Below are 20167 nucleotides of genomic sequence, written 5' to 3' on the forward strand. Positions count from 1 at the left end.
ACGGGAATGACAAATAATTCAGCTAATTTATTATACGAAAAAGCTATTCTTTACCAATGCTCAACGACTTTAAGCATTGTTCATTATTGATGATGGCCAAAGTATTTTAACTCTATTTTCATTAGCTTCCCAGTTAATACTTGATTTCGACCTTCAATAAGCTTCCTACCCTACACGATGGTTTTCATTCCCCACTTCAGATGTCGCTTTATGACTTAACCTCTGCCAAATAATGGTCCGATTGGTCCGATTTATTTTTATATATTTATCTTGCGTGTGAGTTGTTTTTGACTGATATTATCCAAATCTTATATATAATTAGTGACCCACGACATCTAAAGTCAGGAAAAAATGTCGTTTCAGGGATATTACCAAGTAGTTTATTCAGCAATCTACCTCTTCCCAATTCGTTTGGGCTATCTGACGTTAGGAATATAGGCCCCTAAGCCGCATCATAGGAGTTTTTCAAAGCTATCTTAAAATCTTCTACCAACACGGATAAACGAAGATGACACGTTAATCCTCTCGTTTGACGTTTACCTTCTGCCGCACCCTGTACCCGAATTTTTTTGCCTGTTATGTCCCGAACACATTGACTTGGGGGGGGGGGTTCATCGAGAATACGTGGGTTGCAGGATATGGAGGAAAGATTCTGGAGACGGGAGAAAGAATACCAAAAGAAGGAGGAGGACACGGAGGAAGACAGAAGGAATGTTCAAGGTTAGCACACCTGGTGCTCCGACAGCTTCGTTTATCTCTGTACTGGAGGCACATTTGCTTTTTGCGGTGTGGCTTAGAGTTGCACGGAAGTATTTGTTGTTTGTGATTGAATGTGTTTCATGAGTATCAATACTATGTAATCATCGCCTTTAAAAGTTATTTCGTCATCGCTGGGAATAAGAGGGACAAGTTCGTTAGTATCTCGATCGAGTGTATGATTTCGCTATTTGAACACGATACTCAGTTTGAGTCCCACTTGATCTGAGGTAAGTCAAATCAAACGTTGACCAAGTAAACGTTGATACTTTTACGAGTTAATCACATATGTCCAATCAGACCAGTTGAGATCAGAGTTCTGTCACAGATGTTGATTTTTGAAGTGGTTTGGTGTGATTTGATATCGGGTGAATAAGACAGATTTAGAGACACAGAAAAGTATTTATAGGTATATACATATTTACAGATAGACAAAAGACGACGATTCATCCAAAGTTGCTTATTCAGTGCGGTTTGAAAGTAAGTAATAGTATATCAAACGAGTTACTTTAACCATCTCGGATTGCTGGCTTTGTTCCAAGGTTGAATGGAAAAATAACATTACTATTCAAAATTGCTGGTTTATCAAACAGATTGAAAAATCACATATATTCAAACTCGAAAACAGCAATCAAGTTATTCAAAGAATATGAATGAAATGAGAATTATTGTCGGCGAAGTGAAATGAACATGGAATTAAAGTTGATCAGTAATGAAAAGACTGATTTTACGTGCCCACTCAGACAAAGAAAAAATATTTCATTGCTTTTTCCGACATCAAATACAGCAATTCCAATACCTTACATGTTTTACCTTCACCTAGAAATAAGCTCATTTTTCACCTAACATATTTCCTTGGAAAAGATAAGACATTTACTAGGAGGGCAGATTTCATTTATGAGATTATAATTTTTGAGCACCATTCAAGTTTTTATTACCCTTGATTTCGATTGCGGAGAGGCGATAAATTGTGGTCAATCGTCACAACTTCAATCCCCTCCAAATTGAAATTCATAACATAGATAATCATGTCGGTTTCATTTTGACTTGTATCTTTAACATTGCCAGATTTAAGTCTGGTAATGAACGGACCCAAAAAAATTGGAACTTCAATATATACAATACGATTGCATTTGCTTGGATTCACTCCTTGTATTTCGTTTAGTTTTCAGTTCAATCATCAGTATGACACGCCTCTCATTCAATCAGTGGAGGAACAGTCCGGATGCATTGCTGCAATGTGTCTTCTTGATCCATTTCCTATTCTCTGCTTGGTCTGAATTGGGCCGTTGGAGTGGCAGTGCCCTGACCTTTCAAAATACGTTCTTCCTTCTGACCCTTTTGTGGGCTCTCCATGAGAAAAGGTCTCCTACGCCAGGTTGGAAATGGACGTGCCAATAGTGGACAGAATTGACAATGATGTCTTGTTTGACCTTTTCTTTTCAGTGATAATTGCGATGGCTATCAATTTGCTATGCATCGTTCTCGACATTATTGTCATCGCGTTATTTTACCCCAAATACGGCAATTCTACATCAGAGTTTAGCGCTGTCATGGCCATCTTCAACCTGATCTTAAGGTGAGTGAACTATAAATATTGAAGAGAAAAGCCAATGGTTCCCACTTCCTCCAAATATCTACAATAAATTGAAAAACATGCCTTGTCAAGTTTCCAAGCATACGCAAACTTTTATCCTTAAGTCATTTAACTTTGGTTTTAGGAGCTAATCATCATAATCTGCAATAGTATTTTTTGTTAAAAAAATGGAATTTCAACACTTTTTCCCTTGACTCAAAATACTTCCAATGAACAAATGGAATTACATGCAAAATGAGAGAACTTTCAAGCGTGGAAAAAATGTACGGCCCGCGAGCTTCACTTTGAGCTACTTTGGTTCATTGCATATCGTGGATTTGCAATGTAATACAGATTAGATTGTTAGTAGAATCCTTTGAAACCTTATGTTTATTTGATTTTAATCGTAAAATAATTTCATAGTTGTTATGTTTGTCACACATAATATCACACAATATTTATCTATTCCCTCTCCGCTTTAAGTTTAGGCTGCTTGATGGACCTGGTTTGGGGAGTAATGCAAGTCCTTGTATAATGAGCTCAGTCACTCAATAAGCTCTGTTTCTTGGGTTCCAATGACAACTCCGATAGGTAAAGAAGGCAATCTGTCCCATTTAGCCTGACCCTTTTCTATGGTCAACTTGTAATGATATGGACTTGCCTCCCACCGTACGTCATAAACCAATGCAATCCACATGACATTGGAACTAATCGCCATTGACTTCCCAGCTACGAATGTCGTAGGAGTTTCTCCCTCAAACTTGCTCCATGTGAAGTGGTCCAAATCCAGTTTATAAATGATCTTATCCACGGGAGTAGACTGATCTCCAAAGCATATCACAAAGTCCTTTCTTTCATGCGAGTACTTCATAGCACCCACAATTACTGTAGATTGGGGATAAGATGCAATTGTATGAACGGTCTCGGAGTCCAAGTCAAAGAGGATAACATCGTTATTAAAGTGTAGAGAGGGTTCGAAGCCACCCACAACCAGATGATGGGACTGATTCAGTGCAACACTCTTCGCACCCCAGCCTTTAGTATTCATTTCTGGGCCCAGAATCCATGCTGTTCCATTGAATATTTGAATTGATTTAGTGCCTTCATTCTTGCTTATTCGTCCTCCAATCAGGGCTACTTTTTCGGCATTGCTAATCATGAGGGATTTGTCAGCACCAATTAATAAATGCGGGAACGTTTGCCATTGCTTAGAGGTTTGGTTGAATAAGTGGCACAATGAAGGATCGTCAACTTTGCCTTTAAAGCCACCACATACCAAAACCCCTGAGCTGATTTGGCCCACTGATTGAGACAACCAAGGGTCACCACTTGGGAGTGGAGGTAATCGTTTGGGTGCCATTTGTTGAGAATTGGTGATGCACGTTGGTTCCTCGGTACCGTATGAGCAAAATTGAAAGTCTGTAAGAAGATTAACGGCATGCAATATGTGTATGGGATGTTTCAACTGTAATGGACCCCTGTAATCAATGGCAAAAAAACACGTGGTTTCTTGAACGTACATTGTGAACTGTGACACTATACTTTTAGCTTGTCGCATTGCAAAATGTGCGTTCACGAAACCACGTACGTGGCACTACCTCATTTTGAAAGTGTAGGTGGTCTAATATGAGGTCGGCAGCTTCGAAAATTCATCATTTTCCAAGGGTGACTAACTTTGCGTATGGCCAATTCTTTAGCGAAGTCATGTTAGGTAAAACATTCTCTTCTCTATTAATCTTAGCCACTAATTTTTGTTTGATAAATGATCATTCAATGAAAGAAGCGGCAATCTCTTTGAAATCTAGCTTAGGGGCAATTTGGAGGGTTTTTTTTGCATTTGGACCATCATCAAGTTTGCAGTACATAAGGGATTTGCCGACATTACGAGGTGATGTCAAAAACAAATGATAGTCCTTCATTTGTGGCACTCTATTTGACTAGAAAAAAAAATATATTTTAACATTTCTCAACATAATCCCCCTCGAGCTGGATGCACTTGTTCCATCGTTCCACCCACTTCTGGAACGCATTGGCAAAGTCCTCTTTGGGGATGGCACCAACCACCCGTTCCCAATCAGTTTTGATGGTATTGCCGTTGATGTGATCACCGGAGAGATGTCCTTTAACAGTTGGAAACAAAAAGAAGTCTGCTGGGGCAAGATTTGGGGAATAAGCGGGGTGGGGGATCACTTTGATGCTCTGGGTGGCCAAGTACTCCACCGTGGTCTTGGCGGTGTGAACGGGCGCATTGTCCCAATGCAAATGCCACCCATTCTCCACTAATTCTGGTCGTTTCTTCTTCAAAACCTTCAAGAACCTTCCCATGACGTCGATGATGTAGGCGGAATCAACTCCGGTGCCCACTGGGACATAGTTTTCATAGACCATGCCATTATAGTCGAAAAAGGCAATGACCATCTGCTTTTTCCGTGAAGCGTGGACTCGGGCCTTTGTCGGCCCTGGTGTGCCTTTTTTTAGCCATTGCTTGGACTGCTCCTTGGTCTCAGGTGTGTGGAAGGACACTGCAGATTCATCCATAGTTATCACGGACCTCAAAACTGCTTCTCCATGGTTGAAATACAGTTTTTTGAAGCCTTTGGCACACAGGACTCGCGCAGCTTTCTGGTCTTGAGAGAGGAGCTTGGGCACCCATCTTGCCGACTTCTTTACAAGGCCAAGATCGAGGTGGAGAATATTTTCAATCGTTCCATGGCAGAAATCAAACTCACTGGCAAGTTGCTTGGTGGTTACACGGCGATCCTCATCCACATATTTGCTAACAGCAGCGATAAGCTTCGGAGTCCGGACCCATTTCCATTTCTGGGGGTTTTGATGCCCTTTGTCATCCGTGTCCTCACCAGCCTTAACAGAGGCCACGATCTTAAATATTTGCCCAATGGTCATGGCAGAAGGGCCATGGGCGGCGTCGACCAAATTTTTGATTTCATTGGCTTTCATGCCCGTTTTGGCGAGGTCCGCAACAAAATCCCTCACGCGGCCCATTGTAATTAAGTTCAGAAATGGGAGCGGGTGCAATAGGTGGCCTTTAAAGATGGGTCGTTGCTGATAAGCTAAGGCGTGCTAGCCAAATATTGTAAACAATAACATTATTCAAAATTGGCATGGAAATAATTGCTTCTTTGTCACAAAAGCTCTCATTTTCACATAGCGGTCACAAAACCTCCACTATCATTTTTGACATCACCTCTAGCTTGAGATTTATGTATTGGTCTGAAGGATTTTCCTTCTAGCCCAGAGTATGATGCAAAAAGGATTCTAATTGTGATTGATTCTGAAACGGCTACAAAAATGTCGTGTTGAAGTAACATTCTTAGACAAAATTATTGACTGGAACATATGAAACTTCGACGTTGAAAATGACGATTTTCGATCACTTTGAATTTCCTGCCTTTTTACTTTGACAGGGACTGCTCGCATTGCTCCTTCGGCTTTGTTCACCCGCACTTTAAACCAATGACAAACCTTGTTCATATTTTGCTCCCATTTTGTGACGTCAGGCCGCTGAATCCTAATAGTTTCGCAATAGGGACCTTTAAGCTGATGTCAAACTCAACCTTCTGAGAAAAAGGGTCACGAAACCTCCATTTTGATTCGTCCTTGGGCGGTCACTTGTCACATCTCATTTCCTAATACAACAGCTTAATCAAATCGACGGAGATTCTTGGGACAGTCATCTTCCATCTTGACTGGAATCTTGGGTTAGTACTTATTGCCAACCATTACTAATCAGACTCGAATCTTGTATTTTATGTAAATAATTGAGCAAGCTGAACCGTTATGTCATTATGTTGCAAAAGGTTTCGCGGGTGAAGTTGAGTATCTTGAAATGCTGAATTTGTTTAATACACCTTTCCACATGAATACAAGCAGATGAGCACTTGCAGGCAGAAATCGATATCAGAAAATTTGAATTAAATGGTGGGAACGATAAAATACCTGACTAGCATGATATATCACACTAATTATGACTAGAATTGTTTATTGTGTGAACTACTCAAACATCGAATTGATAACAGAAGGGGTTTATTAATGGACTTATAATTTGGAACCATGCTAGGAAAAAAGTTTTTTAAACGCACTCACTGTTTAAGAATGTTTCAGGCATAAGTGTTCCATATACAAGCAGAACGCATAAAAATGAATGGTAACGTGTACGAGATTTGACATTTAATTCCAAAAAAGGCCCATTTTCTAATTTGCGCGTCTTCATCAAATCTGATCCTTCACGAGCTAAGAAAAGTGATCGCAAAGATTGGTGGTCCCAAAGAAGTGATATTGTTAACAGTCTTAAGCACACCTTCAACATAAGAGGGAAGTCGAAGAAAATACATCTCTCTTTTAATGTTTGAAGAGAGTGAAGATATTCTGTTCGGATAAGAATTGCGCCACTTGGGGATTCTTCTTTGCACTTTCTCTATACGGCCAATATCCCCTGTTAGGAGGGTTCCATACTTTGAGCTTAGTCTACATGAAAAAGGTGAAGAGGAGAATCACAGCCAGTACATCAACAGTTGGGTAGAGACAAGCGATGAAAATCTTGATTACTGCAGAAGATTGGGTGGGTCAGATTGAACAGATCCTGTTTTTGCTCCCGCCGTTGATGACATTTGGACCGGAGCCGGAAAAACGTGCGTGACCGCCAATATTCAGAAGGGATGTCAGGCCAAGGACAGTAGGGTGTTAGTACGTCCTTGACCGAGAAGGACAACTTGTGTCCGGACGTCACCTCCGGAAAGGTCAGGTTCCCAACATTGGGACACTAACCTGGCCAGCCCGATTTTTGGCTGTAAAAATACCTCCATGCATTTTTGGCATATTGGGGAACGCACAGAAATCGTTTGAGGAATTTGGTGAAGGTGGCATCGGCGGATTTGAGGGCGGATTGGGCGGAAGGCAGTGGAGGAAAATTGGGTTGATGTAGGTCCGGAAGAGTTGAAGAACTATTAGAGAGGGAAGATTCTTAATGGGAAGTCTATTGGAAATGTTTTCGATCCTGGCCCTAGCTTTGACTATTGATGATTTGAGATGGTTGGTGGAGGAAAGTTGGGTTGATGGTGCTTGAGGAGAGATCCACAAAGATTGGACAATTTCATAGAGGAGAGTAACTGCCGAGGTGGTAGAGCGACTGCTCTGGAAATCAAATTGGAATTTGTGAAGGAGATCCCTATCCTCGGCCAATCCGGAAAAGCGGACAGCTAAAAGGGTGGGTGAATATCATCTTTCAGAAGAGTTGGCCACTGCGATGGCCTCTGAATAAAATTTGCCCGAGTCCACTGATTGTAAGAGATTCCCGTGGATGCGATTCATCCATCCTTCTAGAACTCTTGAACGTTGAGTGTAATGGTAGAACAGCTTCATTGAAATTTTGGAGGAATGAATGCTAAATGTGTTCAATAGTCTTAGTAGCGCTGGAAAAGTGACCGCCCAGGAGATTTGTTTACCTTTCCTTTTTAATATGACGTCATCAGTCAGCTGTAGCTTAAAGGTGCCTATACCCTATATTGATGGGACTGATCTTCAATGGATTGAACTCATTTATACTCTGGATTCATTAAATGTCAATGACTTGTTTTTGGCTTGCTTCGGTTTAAAGAAAATATGGTTTTACTTCGCATTCAATGCAGGGGGGTCACACAAGGCTCTTAGCTTGGATTTCGCGCGCTTTTTTTGTGACGGTTCGAGCACATGCTCATGAAATGCATAGCCTAAAAATATATTCATTTAACCAATGACACCAATGTGATAATTTATTATATGATGCCAGATGTCAATAACATCAACTTCCTCATGCTAGTCCACCTCTTTCTTTGTTTGAATGAATTCATATCAAGCTCCCTAGGGTGCTTGCAGTCACATGTTGTTATAACAATGATTCAATCTTGGATGGTCAAGTCTTGCAGAATCAGGATCGGCGGCCTCCATGCAGACATGAAGCGTTACTTTTAAAGATACCTTTGGATTGCTAAAGTTGGCCCCCTTACATTGCCAAAAAATACACATTTTATAAAAGCTTCTAAAAAAGCTACCCATCAAAGGTAAAGGTAATGCACATGTGTTTCAAGTACTTGTCCATGTACTTTCACCCTTTTTTAGGCGCGGAGTGACGTCACAGGTGGCTGAAGAGAACAAATGCTTTGTGCCCAAAAATAATGGAGTAAATGAATGCATTTTCCCTTACCTTTTTGACAAAGTTACAACAATCTTTAACGTTTTTCTGCAAAATTTACCGGTTTTTAACCTTTTTATGGCTAATTTTTTCCTTACCTTTTTTGGCCAATTTTTCTACCTTTTTTCCCAGATCTACTGAAAGCTCATCAGTACGGTTCTCAAAATTCTGCATAAAAGAGGACCTCAAGATGCAAATAAAGATGCCAAAAAACAAGCCCAGGATGCAAATAAAAATGCAATTAAACTTCAAAGATACTTTATATTGTAATGGCATACTAAGGTATGTAAAGCAATTTGTTAAGCTGGACTCACATAGTCTAATAACTGTGGCTCTGATTCAAGCGGATCAGCATCTCAAGAGTCTAAGGCTAAACTTCCAACTTCCATAACAATCACAAGTGTTGTCTATACAACAGCTTTGACTTGTCCCCCGTAGTCCCCCCCCTTGGACCAAAGATGCAAATGATGCAAATACAGGTATACAGGTTCGGGATGCCAAAAGATGCAATTAAGAGCCCTAGATGCAAGTAAATGTTACTTGGATAAGTTTGAGAACACTACTCATCAGTCAGCTGCTATTTAAATGACCCAATGTTATTCCCATTGCAATGCTAACATTTCTTTCACATCTAAGCACAAGCCTGCTTTGAACGGTTGGATCCCAATATCATGAGCAAGGTATATGAAAACCTTAGTGGTAAATTGGGGATATACCGGGTGTGCCATAAGTCCTGGGACACGTCTTTCATAACTTGTAGCTCAGTGATTAAGAAAGATTTTATGAAAAAAATAATCACAGGATTATTTTGGCACATGCAGCTAAACCTTTCGTTTCACCAGGTGATCTTAGTTTTGCCTCTTTGTGTTTAAAAAGAATTATGGAAAAATTTCGCAAAAAAAATATTTTGCGGATCTACGGTCCTGGTATTGTTGCGACCAACTTCATCATCGCCAGGCATCGTCCTTCTGGAGGGGGTTGCAGGTACTCATTGTTGCCAACGGTGAGGGGTTTAGAAAACTAAACCCTCGACCCCTTGTTCTCCAAGTAGACCTAGTTGAAGTTGTTTGTAAGATTTGTCCGAAGACTTATGGCACAGGTAGGTAATGTACCGACATTACCTACATTCTACTAAATTAATTTTGAAAACATGGTCAAAAATACCTCAGTGTTTTAAAAGTAACACGGTAGAATTTATTTTACCTTCCAAGAAGGTTAATTTTATAATTCGGATTCGTCTCAAAATGACTTCTGATTTATTTGAGTCAGATCCATGCTGAGTTCTGATTTAAGCCAATACTAATTTCCTTACCCTTCCTCATAGGCAAAACTTCGATGGAAGTGTTCGAATTCTGAAATTCAAATGTACACCTATCCAAATCCTTAACCTTTAGGCGTCCATCCTCAAAGTTAGCAATGGTCTTCAAGTGCAAAAGTCCAAAGCAATGATGTAGTTTCAAGAAATCATCTTTAATAAACGGAGCTTTATCCTGATACACGGGATAGCATCGACTTTCAGTGCATAATTCAAAAGCCAGGGAATAGGTCAGTAGATGAATAAGGCAAAACAATGAACCAATTGACTTCAATGAGAGTGACATTGCGACTGGCAATCCTTTGATTGCTTTCACTGAATGGCTAATGGATATCTCCAGGACAACTAAAATAACGATTTAAAACAAACTGACTGTATTTTTACAGAAGCGATTTGCACCTTGCAGTATGACTAATTCAGAGACGACGTTATAACAATAAGGCCTTTTGAAAACATGGAACGAATCTCATCATCAGGGCTCGGAAGAAACAAATATAATGTTTTAAAGCTAATTCTAATTTTTTGAGGTTCTTATCAGCAACAAAAAATAACTGGAATCTTCAAATTTTCTTGAAAAATTGCATGTTAAAACCTTCCCAGGACGTGGATGCTATAATTTAGCATCCAGAATTTCCAAAAGTTGGGCAATATTAAGCAAGACGAAACACGCCAAGATGTTGGGTGTATTGTATTGGGTGGAAACAACAGCTTTATTAGCGGAAAAACTATCTACAACAACGGGAGAAATCTAGCTACGATTACAAAAGAACAAAAGAGAAAAGAAAAGAACTATAGACAACCGTTTCCGATACTCGGAACTAGAGAGGGGGCAAATGGAACATTGAAGGAACCTATAAGAGAAGATAGTGAGTGCCTCATTATTTTGACTAGCCTGGATTGTGGCGGCCTCGAAACTAAATACAGTAGCTCTGCCATTACCACATTGAGCATTGTTCCTGCTTGCTTTATTTGGCAAAAGCTCAAGCTTTTCCTGAAAACGCAACTAGAATCCCAATACTTAACGCATAGAAAGAGTATACATAATGATATCTGCTTTTTTTAGACCATGTATCTTCATCCTGAGAAGTACATGAGATTAAGCATCCACAGGAACCAGATTTGAGAGCATTTACTTGGGGGTTCAATAAAAGACATTTAACAATGTCATAAACATCTTGACACCTTTGATTCAAAATTATGGAAATTTTGTTTCATGTAGTCAGTTCCTTTTTGCTTTTGATCTTTGCATTAGAGATTTATTTTGTCGTGAAAAAAAAATCATTTCCTGCTTTTTGAAAAACATTTTGTCATTATTTGGCCCTCAAAAAGAGTTTTTTCCGAGCCTTATACATCACAGATGAGTGATTAGCATTCTTAAATATTTGCTCATTATCTTTGAGCGTTGCATTGAAACCGTTCAATTCTGCAATAAAAATGCAATCAAACATTGAAGAAGGTTCAAGTTGCCTGTATTTGTATATATTTAAATTTGAGAATTTCATTACAGGGTGGTCTCAACCATTATCCTATTTAAGTCAATGGATCAAAGAGATGAGCTCGATGGTCCCATTCCAAGGCTCCCAACCCAAACTATGAGCACCATCTCTGTAAGTGGTCTTCCCAACAACCAACCGACCAACAATAATGAAGGTATGACTCAAATGACTTTTCCCTTTTTGATATTACGTCGAAAAATATATAGATTTATGAAGCAATATAGCAGTGTTCGTTGTCTGTTATTTGAGACCACTGTTTTTCGTGGGAACCAAAATATTTATTTACATTTATTGTTAAGCATCATCTTAGGATCTGTAATGTTCATTAATTTTATTTTTTAACTTTTCTACATCTTCTGACTTCCAAACAGTTGTTCCAGAGGTGGTCACCGAGGCGAAAAAGGCGAAAAAAAGCAAAAAAAGAGACAGGTAGCTTAAGGGTTTAACGCTAATCAATCGACATATGGGCTTTTGTCTCTAGTCAAGCATAAGTTTTTGAGGTCATTTATCCTATTATATGGGCAATTTTTGTGTTGTTCTTACGTTCAGGGTAACAAATCGTTGTTAAATGTACTGAAGGTTTATTAAAGACCAGGACGAAGAAAAATCAGATGTTGAACCGAACTTTTTCTTTGTGTTTTCAGGTCACTATAACGGAACGTATCCAAATCTTCCACCTCCTCCTAAGCAAGAGCTCCCTCCAATTCCCACAAGCTACTCCGAGCACCATTAACTCCGTCCTTTATAAGTTGTCATAACTTGATATTTGAGATATACCATCGGTAAAGCGATGATAGATTTGCGTCTCTGCTTTCGATTTTAGAAGATTTCAATGAACATACAACTTATCGGGAACAAGACACTTTATTTTAAATAAAGCAAAACTTTGTTGCTTTTGTTGTTATAGTGCCTAAGACGTCGGCTGGGATTTATTCAGTAAACCTACTTTTAAAGAGAAATGGTTAAAGTTGTTCCATAGCTATCTCAATTTGAAGGGACAATAATAGAGCGTATTTTAGATCATAGCCAGTTCGTTATCTGTCTAATGAATGATAAAATCAAATCCTTACGTAAAACTCAGTTATATAGTTTGTTGAAGTAAATACTGAGTCACCAAAAGGAATACCTATTTTTCTGAGGACTTCGTTAACGCTACTGGGTTCATGACGAAAAATATATTAATTTTATTTGACTTTATGTTCATTTATTATCTGATCGACCAAGGATTTACAATTGGTGGATCTGGTTAGCCCTTGAATATAGGATTGACCAGGAAATTTAGTCTGACTTGAATCCTGCTACAGGATCAACACATCACATCAACACATCAACACATATTTACACCGTAAATATTTGAGAGGCGCAAATTTAACAATATACGAGCCCATGAAAGAATTACAAAAGAGGTGAACTTTATTGTTTAACTAGCCTTGATTTCCGAGGGCTTAATAAGGGTGCTCGCAAAACGCACATTACTAGAATTGACTCTAAACTAACTTCTATATTGTTGATTGAAACAAATGAATCCGACCAAACCATAACGTGATTCCCAAAAAGCTAGTTGTGTCCTTAACGGAGCAATATTTTTTTAAGCCATTTCATAGAGTGGTGGAAGTACATTTGTTCTTGCTTCGCAACTTTGACCTTTGTCCTGTCCTTGTGAAAATAAACATGTCACATAACTCTGCTGATAAGACTGCTAAAGCAAGACCCTTCAAAGACTTGAGCAAAGCCATGTCTAGCCCCAAAGACGTCCTTTGGGCTCGCCATTGTGATCCTAAATTGTGCTCAACCGACCCCATTGCCGCAGAATCAACTTCTGGAACATTGCCAGAATGGCTTTCAGGGGTTCTATATCGGACAGGTCCGGGGGTGAGGAAGTTTGGCAAGGATCAGTATCTCCATGCAATGGATGGCTTGGCCATCATCCATGCCGTGGAAATCCGAAATGGTCAAGCCAAATATCGGAGTCGAGCCTTGGAATCGGAGGTGCTTCAAAAGAACTCTCATGCCAATCGGATCTGTGTCACTGAATTTGGCACGTTCCAAACGCCAGATCCGTGCATGACCATATTGGGAAAGTTCAAGAACCGGTTTTTGACGATTCCAAATCTTGAGGTGAGAACAAGTCACCTTAATGTATAGACGGTCTTGAAGTACGGATTTATGACCCAACACTGGTACCTACGTCACTGATTAAGAGCGTGATCGAATGGCAAGACTTATGGTAAAAAATTTCCCTTGCTCTAAAACAAAAAAGAACAGCTTCTGAATCGGAACATTTTTTGAAAGAAGCTCAGAATCCGATAGATTGTGACATATCCAGTCTCAGATTGGTTTTCCGTTTGTGGATGTGTTTAGCGCCTTGAAGTTTCATTGAGAAAGGTCGGGGAGGAGAATCGAAGTGGTTTCTTAAATACTTTAAACACTGGGATTTCAGCACACGACTCCTGAGGAAACGACAAGCTTGGCAACACTTATATTTTCAAGTCAAGGACTTTGAGATAATGTGGAATGGGAAAGGAATAAGTTTTTCCAAAATTGGGCGCCAAAATGCAAATAGTTACGAGCAACTGTCAAGAAATATCCTTTGTATTTTCAATGCCCGAGAAATGTATCAAATTCTTTCGCTTTTCTTAAGCATAAAGGAAAAGCATATTAACTCTGAATAAATCATCTGAGTGACGTAGATTTATAGTTGCGCAACACATGTTGTCTCGTTGTGATGCCTTAGAAATATCATTGGGGAGCCAGTCAATCATAATATGGCCGATTAGGCAGGGCAACAACCGCCAGACTGTTAACATGTCGGCACTTCCGACATCCCGAAATCGATCGCACCCTCGGGAAAATTACGTCCTGAATCGACTTGGTTGTGGCAACCTTCAACACGCCCTTCCCACGGGGTTACCACGAATTTACCCCTCATTTATTGCACAATTTCGAATGATCAAACTGGGTATATCATTTTCATTCAATGGTTATTTCTGCTCCGTGCTAGTCCTACCTACAGACCCTTGATGCAGAGTCGACGAGTTTTGGCAAGTGGCTCCACTTCAAAAAGTAAGCGATCAGAAGAACTAAAAAGTTTCCGATCCTTTATCTTAATTAGTGCAATGCATAAGAAAGAGTAGTGTCCTTACAAACACCATTGAATGTTTGCTTCATGAATGCTAGTAACATTTCCTTAACAACAAGCAATCTACTTGATTCATGCATGAATAAAGGCGTCTTACATAGTAACTGATATATTTGTTCCTTTCTAAGTTCTTTCTGAAACCGATTTTCAGAAAATTAGATCGCTAAAATGTATCATTATTATTGTTTCTCTTTACGGCCTTCCTTACCGCTACTGGGATTGGAATCTTAATAGTTCAAGACGAGAAATTTGTTCATTTTATAATGCTCTCAAAACGCACGTTAAGCCTCTACGGTCACTACAATTGACCTTAAAACCTGGGTCGGGACAAGGCTCATGAGTGTTTTTGAAAACGTACAGTATCAGATACCTTTAGTACCTTCTCTGAATACTGTACAATCCCAACCTTTCTAGCCTCTCCCAATACGAGAGCATTAGAGAGTTCAAATTAACATCAACACATGTGGCTTATCTGGATCTCTCAGGAAATAAGTCATTATTTTCTAGACCGTGTCAATATTTAAATATGACTATACGCTCTCTTTTGAAGCGCTTTTGTCCAACTTGTTACCAACAGACGGCAAAAGAACAATGAGACAACTACATTTTGTTGATTCAAACAATGCTAATCTAATGGTATTTGACGCGCTAGCCCGGTGGAATGAGGAGGTTAAATCTGTGGTGGATGATATCTAACACAAACCATCCAAAACTTCAACTTCTTACTCAAAACAAATGTGCGAATGCGTTTTAGAAATGACTGATTCTCTGTTGTGCTTTGTTCGGAAACCTATACATTAGTCTCTACTATACATGATCATCGAAAATTGACAGCCAATCAGCTCGGTCAAATTTGATGGCGTATGCTCAACCTCGCGGGTGGACTAGAGCAAGGACACTGAAGCAAGGAAACGCCACTTTTTTCTGATCACCAAACCTTTCCCGCCAAGTAAGACCTAAACTTTTGCTGCTGAAATTTTTGAATGTCAATTATTGGCATAATTATTGACGAAAATATGTGACCTTTATCATTTTCGTTGTGCTTAAAACCAGGCATGTAAATATACATAAAATGACTTTAAACATGTCTTACAGTACAACAACTGAAAAGTGCTAATTGGGTTTTCTTGATAAAGCAAGAATTTGCTCTAAACACAATCAGTCAATACACTTTTGCTATTTCTTGCTATTTCAAGTAATTTGTCGCGTTTGTTATGAAACTATAGTTCTCACTCTGGGAATGGCCCTCAATCCAAAAGTAGACATACTGTAGCTCTGAGCTACATATTGTTCTTTAAACTCATATGGATGCTTCATAATCATGGGATAATAATTCTAAGAGGTATAGCACCTGTTTTATTTGACTATTTTGATAATTTTAATAATTTTGCAAGAAAAACAATTTATTGGAGTCCAAACTTCAAATTGAGATCTAGTCTACTGTACTTTGCTATTACTCTGTGCCCCTTAAATAATGCCTGCCTTTAATGCAAACTTCCTAATAAGTATAAATTCTACAAAATGATAACTCATTCATTTTTCACCAATGCCTGATGTTTTTTGTCAAATGTATGGATTAAAACAAAAGTATCAATTGTCCATCCCAGACATTCTAATATGTTAACATTTATGTACATGCACTTTATTGCCTATACCATACATTTCTTTTATACTTTTTATTGCAAATTCCTTTCAAATGAATAAAATGATTCTTGTTGATTTTCTATCTATGCGTGTTTTTGAGCCAGTCTTACGCAATATTACGCTGATTTGAAAGACAATTTGATTGCTTTTGATCAATTTGATGTTCATGGGTATAATGTTTATTCTTCTGACTTTCAAAATCAATTCAGAAATATCTAGTACATGGACGGAGTTGTATATCAAGGAGATCATTATTTAATTAAAAACGATTTAATATACTAAGTTGTACGGATAATCTTGTTTCATTGATACTAGAGTTACTGTCTTGATTCAACGCAATGGCCTAAGTTGGCGGTCAGGGGAAAGACGTGTGGTTTCCTCTCTTTAGAGTCCCTGACTAGAGGGTCTGTGGTCCCACGAGACGGCTTAAGAACTTTCTATTTGCAATGTGCATCAGTGACAAAACGAACAAGATCAACAACATGCCTCAGCCCATGTCCTTTGTCGTGACTCATATCATTGAGAATGTCACTCAGTTAAGGTGTAAGATGTTTTATTGGATTAATAATTTCTATGAAAGTTAAATCTTCAAGAAAGGGAAAAATCCATCAACGAAATAAACCGTTTGTCTCAGCAATAACTTGAAACAACGTTAGGTCGTTTTTTGACATATAGTTTAGTGCAAAACGCAGCTGTAATGGACTCTCGAGATTTAGCCACAACAAAAACATGGATGCCCCTAGCGGAGGTTGAGAGCATAAAGGGCATCCTCTAGCGCCTGGCTTTAAAAGAGGAAGCTCTATCATGGTCTTAGAAAATAATTGAAATGGGGCCTTTAGCTGAAAATTTGAAAACCCCAGTATCTTCCAAATGGAATTATGAATAAGTTTTATACTACGAGAATACATTTATTGGTTATTTATTGAAGGAAACATCATTTGAGTTTGTCTTAAAAGTCAATTGCTAAATAATCCCTGCTTCCGTATTAGCCAAGGCAGCCTCGCGCAACTGCTCTTTTATGTTATGTGTTATGACAAAGAGGAAAAAGAGAGTGCCATAAGACACACCAGAATAAGGGACAGTCCCGTCAGCTGAGGCTTTTGCTTGCGTTATTTGACAATTACTTGGCCCTCTTCGTCTGGAAACATTGCCGTCAAAAACTCAAAAGGACGCACGAAGTTCAGTTCTTGGAGGGCGCTACTGTCCGTTTCTCGAGAGTGAATTGTTAAGCGTCTTTTGAGAAAATTATGACGAAATTTAGCACGAGTACTAATAATTTTGATCGACTGCGTTTTAGAAGTTAATGTACTTGGAGTGATTTAATCTACTAATCTACTAATCTGAACGAGTATAAACGAGTCGTCTGTATTTTATATTTCTTTTCCAAAAGTTGTTTCTGTTTCTATTAAAAAAAACTCAACTAGAAAGCACATCAACAAAAGTTATTCGTCCTGATTAAGCAAAATAGTGGCATTCAAGATAGTCCTGTTTTCTTTTCAGGATGTTACCGACAATGGTGCAGTAAATTTGTACTTCCACGGTGATGAATTATTCACCTCCACCGAAACCAATAACATTCGTCAAGTGGACACATCCACTCTTGAGACCGTGAACGGAATCACCCGCCACTCCCAAATGAATTCCAACATCGTCGTCCAAAGAGCAACAGCCCACCCACATTCTGATCCTGATGGTACCTTGTACAATTTTGGCTGCGGAATGCGTTGGGGCCAAATATATCATAGCGTTATCAAATTTCCACCCCCAACTACAGACTCTCATGGGACTAGGCTATCATCCCACGATCAAGCCGTCCGTGTTGCAGATGTACCCGCCCGTAGTAATTGGAGCATACCTTACTTCCATAGCTTCGGAATATCTGAAAACTATTTCATACTCCCGGAATCACCAATGACTATCAACGTCATGAAGGCCATTTTGATGAATGTTAATCAATCCCCACCTGTTGAAATATTCGATTGGGATCCACAAGGCACATCCACCTTCATCCTGGTAAAAAGAGACTCTGGGCAGGTCCATCCCATCCGGTACAATGGACGGGCTTTTGCATGTCTTCACCACATCAACGCCTATGAGGAGGAAGATCAACTGATCGTGGACATGTGCGTATCAGAAGGGACCGTGTATTCTAGACTTTATCTGGAAGCCATAGAAAGAGATGCGGCCAATGTTCCCCCCTCAGATCCAATTCGATTTGTCTTACCACTTAAAATGCCGGCTAATGTGGAGCCGGGTGCAAATTTGGTCACCTTGAAGAACACCAAATGCCGAGCTTTCAAGGAGTCGGGAAGCCTAATGAGGGTGACGGAGGAGGCTTTGTCACAGAAACGAATGGATATGCCGCAGATTAATTACGCTGTGAACACCAAACCGTATCGTTACTTCTATTCCGTTCAAGTGGATGAGGACAATCTATCTTTCACAAGGCTGTACAAGGTAATAGTTTGCTCCTCTTGTGCTGAAAGGAAATGCTTCTCAGTGAAAATGTTTCAAAAGACGATGTCATTGAATCTTCCTATGAACTTGAGGCTATTCGCCGCAATAATATCTGTGATTGCACTTCAGGTTAAATAGCTATTCAACTTAATTTTGGTGTCGTTTTGTCGTACAAGTAAATGTGGGTTATAAAAGATGAAACGTGTGAGAAGCTAAACCCAAAAACATGTCCAAAGGTAGTTTTATCTTTGTGGGTGTCCAGACTTGTGGTGTTATTGTAATTGAAATCAGAATCACGCAATATTGATTACTAATTCTGCTCAAAGTGAGTGTAGTATTAGGAAAAAAAAAATCAAAATTATTGTAATTGTAATCAATTGCATTCCAGCCAATGTCATTTAGACACTTCAATCTCAAATCACTTTTATTTGTCCATCTTTTATTTACCTTATTGTTTTGGTGAACTCATGAGATTGAATTAGCTTTGGGTGCACTACCACTAACACCAAAATCACCCTATTCATTATTGTTGACAAGGCTTTGTTACAGACTTGCCTTTAAAAATAAATGATTATTAGATTCGATGGACATCGAAAACGAAAAATGATTAGATTGTTAAAATTGAATTTATTGGCTTTCTTCAACTCTTCAACTAACTCTCCGCGAGAACTCCCCTATGTCAACTTAGTACATTTACCCAAGACGATATTCATTATTTCTTAGTTTTCTTTTACAAATTCTTTCACAAATCATCTCGAAAGATTTCTGAATGTTGTTGATCAAATGCTTAAATAAGTAAAAACACATGGAAGCTTAACTATATTCCTTGTCCACTTTTTCAAACAAGGCACTTGGCAAAAAAGCCCGTAGAACGGTAGAAGGGATTGGCTTCTAAAGCCGATGATGCCAAGTTGAAGGCGTCCATTTAAAGTAATTGTGATGGATTCACGTCTGCAATGGAGAGATTGCAGTTCTCATTGTTGTCAGTTACATTTGAAACTAATCTGATGTCAATTTTAAGCAATAACATTTATAAAGTAATAGGCACTGGTCTTTGGGGGTTGATTTTGCTGTCCATAAACATAATTTCAATAAATCGACCCAGCAATCAAAAGCTCGCTCAATTAATCATAAATAATAGAAACCTAACATTTAAACAGGTTTCACTCGGAAAAAGGAAACACCCTCGTGTAATTTGATAACAACTTTCTTGGCATCAACGCATTTCTTGATTTCATTTCCCTCTTTTAGAACGATGTTGAGACCAAAAGTTGTGTGGGCATCTTTGAAGAGAAGAACATCTGGGTATCTGAACCCGTTTTCGTTGGACGTCCAGGTTCAGATCAAGAGGACAACGGTGTTGTCTTAAGTCTCCTAGCCAAGAAAGATGACCCGACCTACGTTGGCCTTTTGACCTTGGATGCCAACACCTTCCAAGAAGTGTCTCGAGTCAACTTCAAGACCAAGGGACCTGTTACCCCTTCCTTGCACGGGATATTCAACATTAGTGCCGAGAGGGTATTTCAATGAAGCACGATTTTTTATGTTAAAAAAGATTAAAATAAAAATAATCAAAATCAACGTAAAGCTAAAATCA

At 39.0% G+C, this 20167-nt stretch overlaps 3 protein-coding genes across 5 annotated transcripts; 2 read left to right on the forward strand and 1 right to left on the reverse strand.

Annotated features, from left to right (window-relative positions):
• The first annotated feature begins 830 nt into the window (after positions 1–830).
• On the forward strand, positions 831–12126 carry LOC131881662 (type-1 angiotensin II receptor-associated protein-like). 3 transcript variants are annotated; one of them, XM_059228592.1, is made up of 7 exons: positions 884–986; positions 1184–1236; positions 1922–2134; positions 2203–2335; positions 11342–11484; positions 11702–11759; positions 11975–12126. In XM_059228592.1, exons 3-7 carry the CDS (start codon positions 1942–1944, stop codon positions 11982–11984), a joined length of 537 nt encoding a protein of 178 aa, XP_059084575.1. In that variant the 5' UTR covers positions 884–986; positions 1184–1236; positions 1922–1941; the 3' UTR covers positions 11985–12126. The 3 variants fall into 3 exon arrangements, with proteins under 3 accessions (XP_059084574.1, XP_059084575.1, XP_059084573.1); XM_059228590.1 differs by lacking the exon at positions 11702–11759; XM_059228591.1 differs by lacking the exons at positions 1184–1236; positions 11702–11759 and having other exon boundaries at positions 831–986.
• Positions 2705–10107, reverse strand: LOC131881661 (uncharacterized). The gene is made up of 2 exons (XM_059228588.1): positions 9832–10107; positions 2705–3751 (listed from the first exon to the last, which is right to left on the reverse strand). The coding sequence occupies exons 1-2, from the start codon at positions 9839–9841 to the stop codon at positions 2877–2879; spliced, it is 885 nt and encodes a 294-aa protein (XP_059084571.1). The 5' UTR covers positions 9842–10107; the 3' UTR covers positions 2705–2876.
• Positions 12127–12934: 808 nt separating the features above from the next.
• On the forward strand, positions 12935–20151 carry LOC131881657 (carotenoid isomerooxygenase-like). The gene is made up of 3 exons (XM_059228585.1): positions 12935–13448; positions 17614–18570; positions 19822–20151. Exons 1-3 carry the CDS (start codon positions 13002–13004, stop codon positions 20098–20100), a joined length of 1683 nt encoding a protein of 560 aa, XP_059084568.1. The 5' UTR covers positions 12935–13001; the 3' UTR covers positions 20101–20151.
• The last annotated feature ends 16 nt before the right edge of the window (positions 20152–20167 follow it).

The sequence above is a fragment of the Tigriopus californicus genome, chromosome 6, assembly GCF_007210705.1.
Source record: "Tigriopus californicus strain San Diego chromosome 6, Tcal_SD_v2.1, whole genome shotgun sequence".
Classification (NCBI taxonomy): Eukaryota; Metazoa; Arthropoda; class Copepoda; order Harpacticoida; family Harpacticidae; genus Tigriopus; species Tigriopus californicus.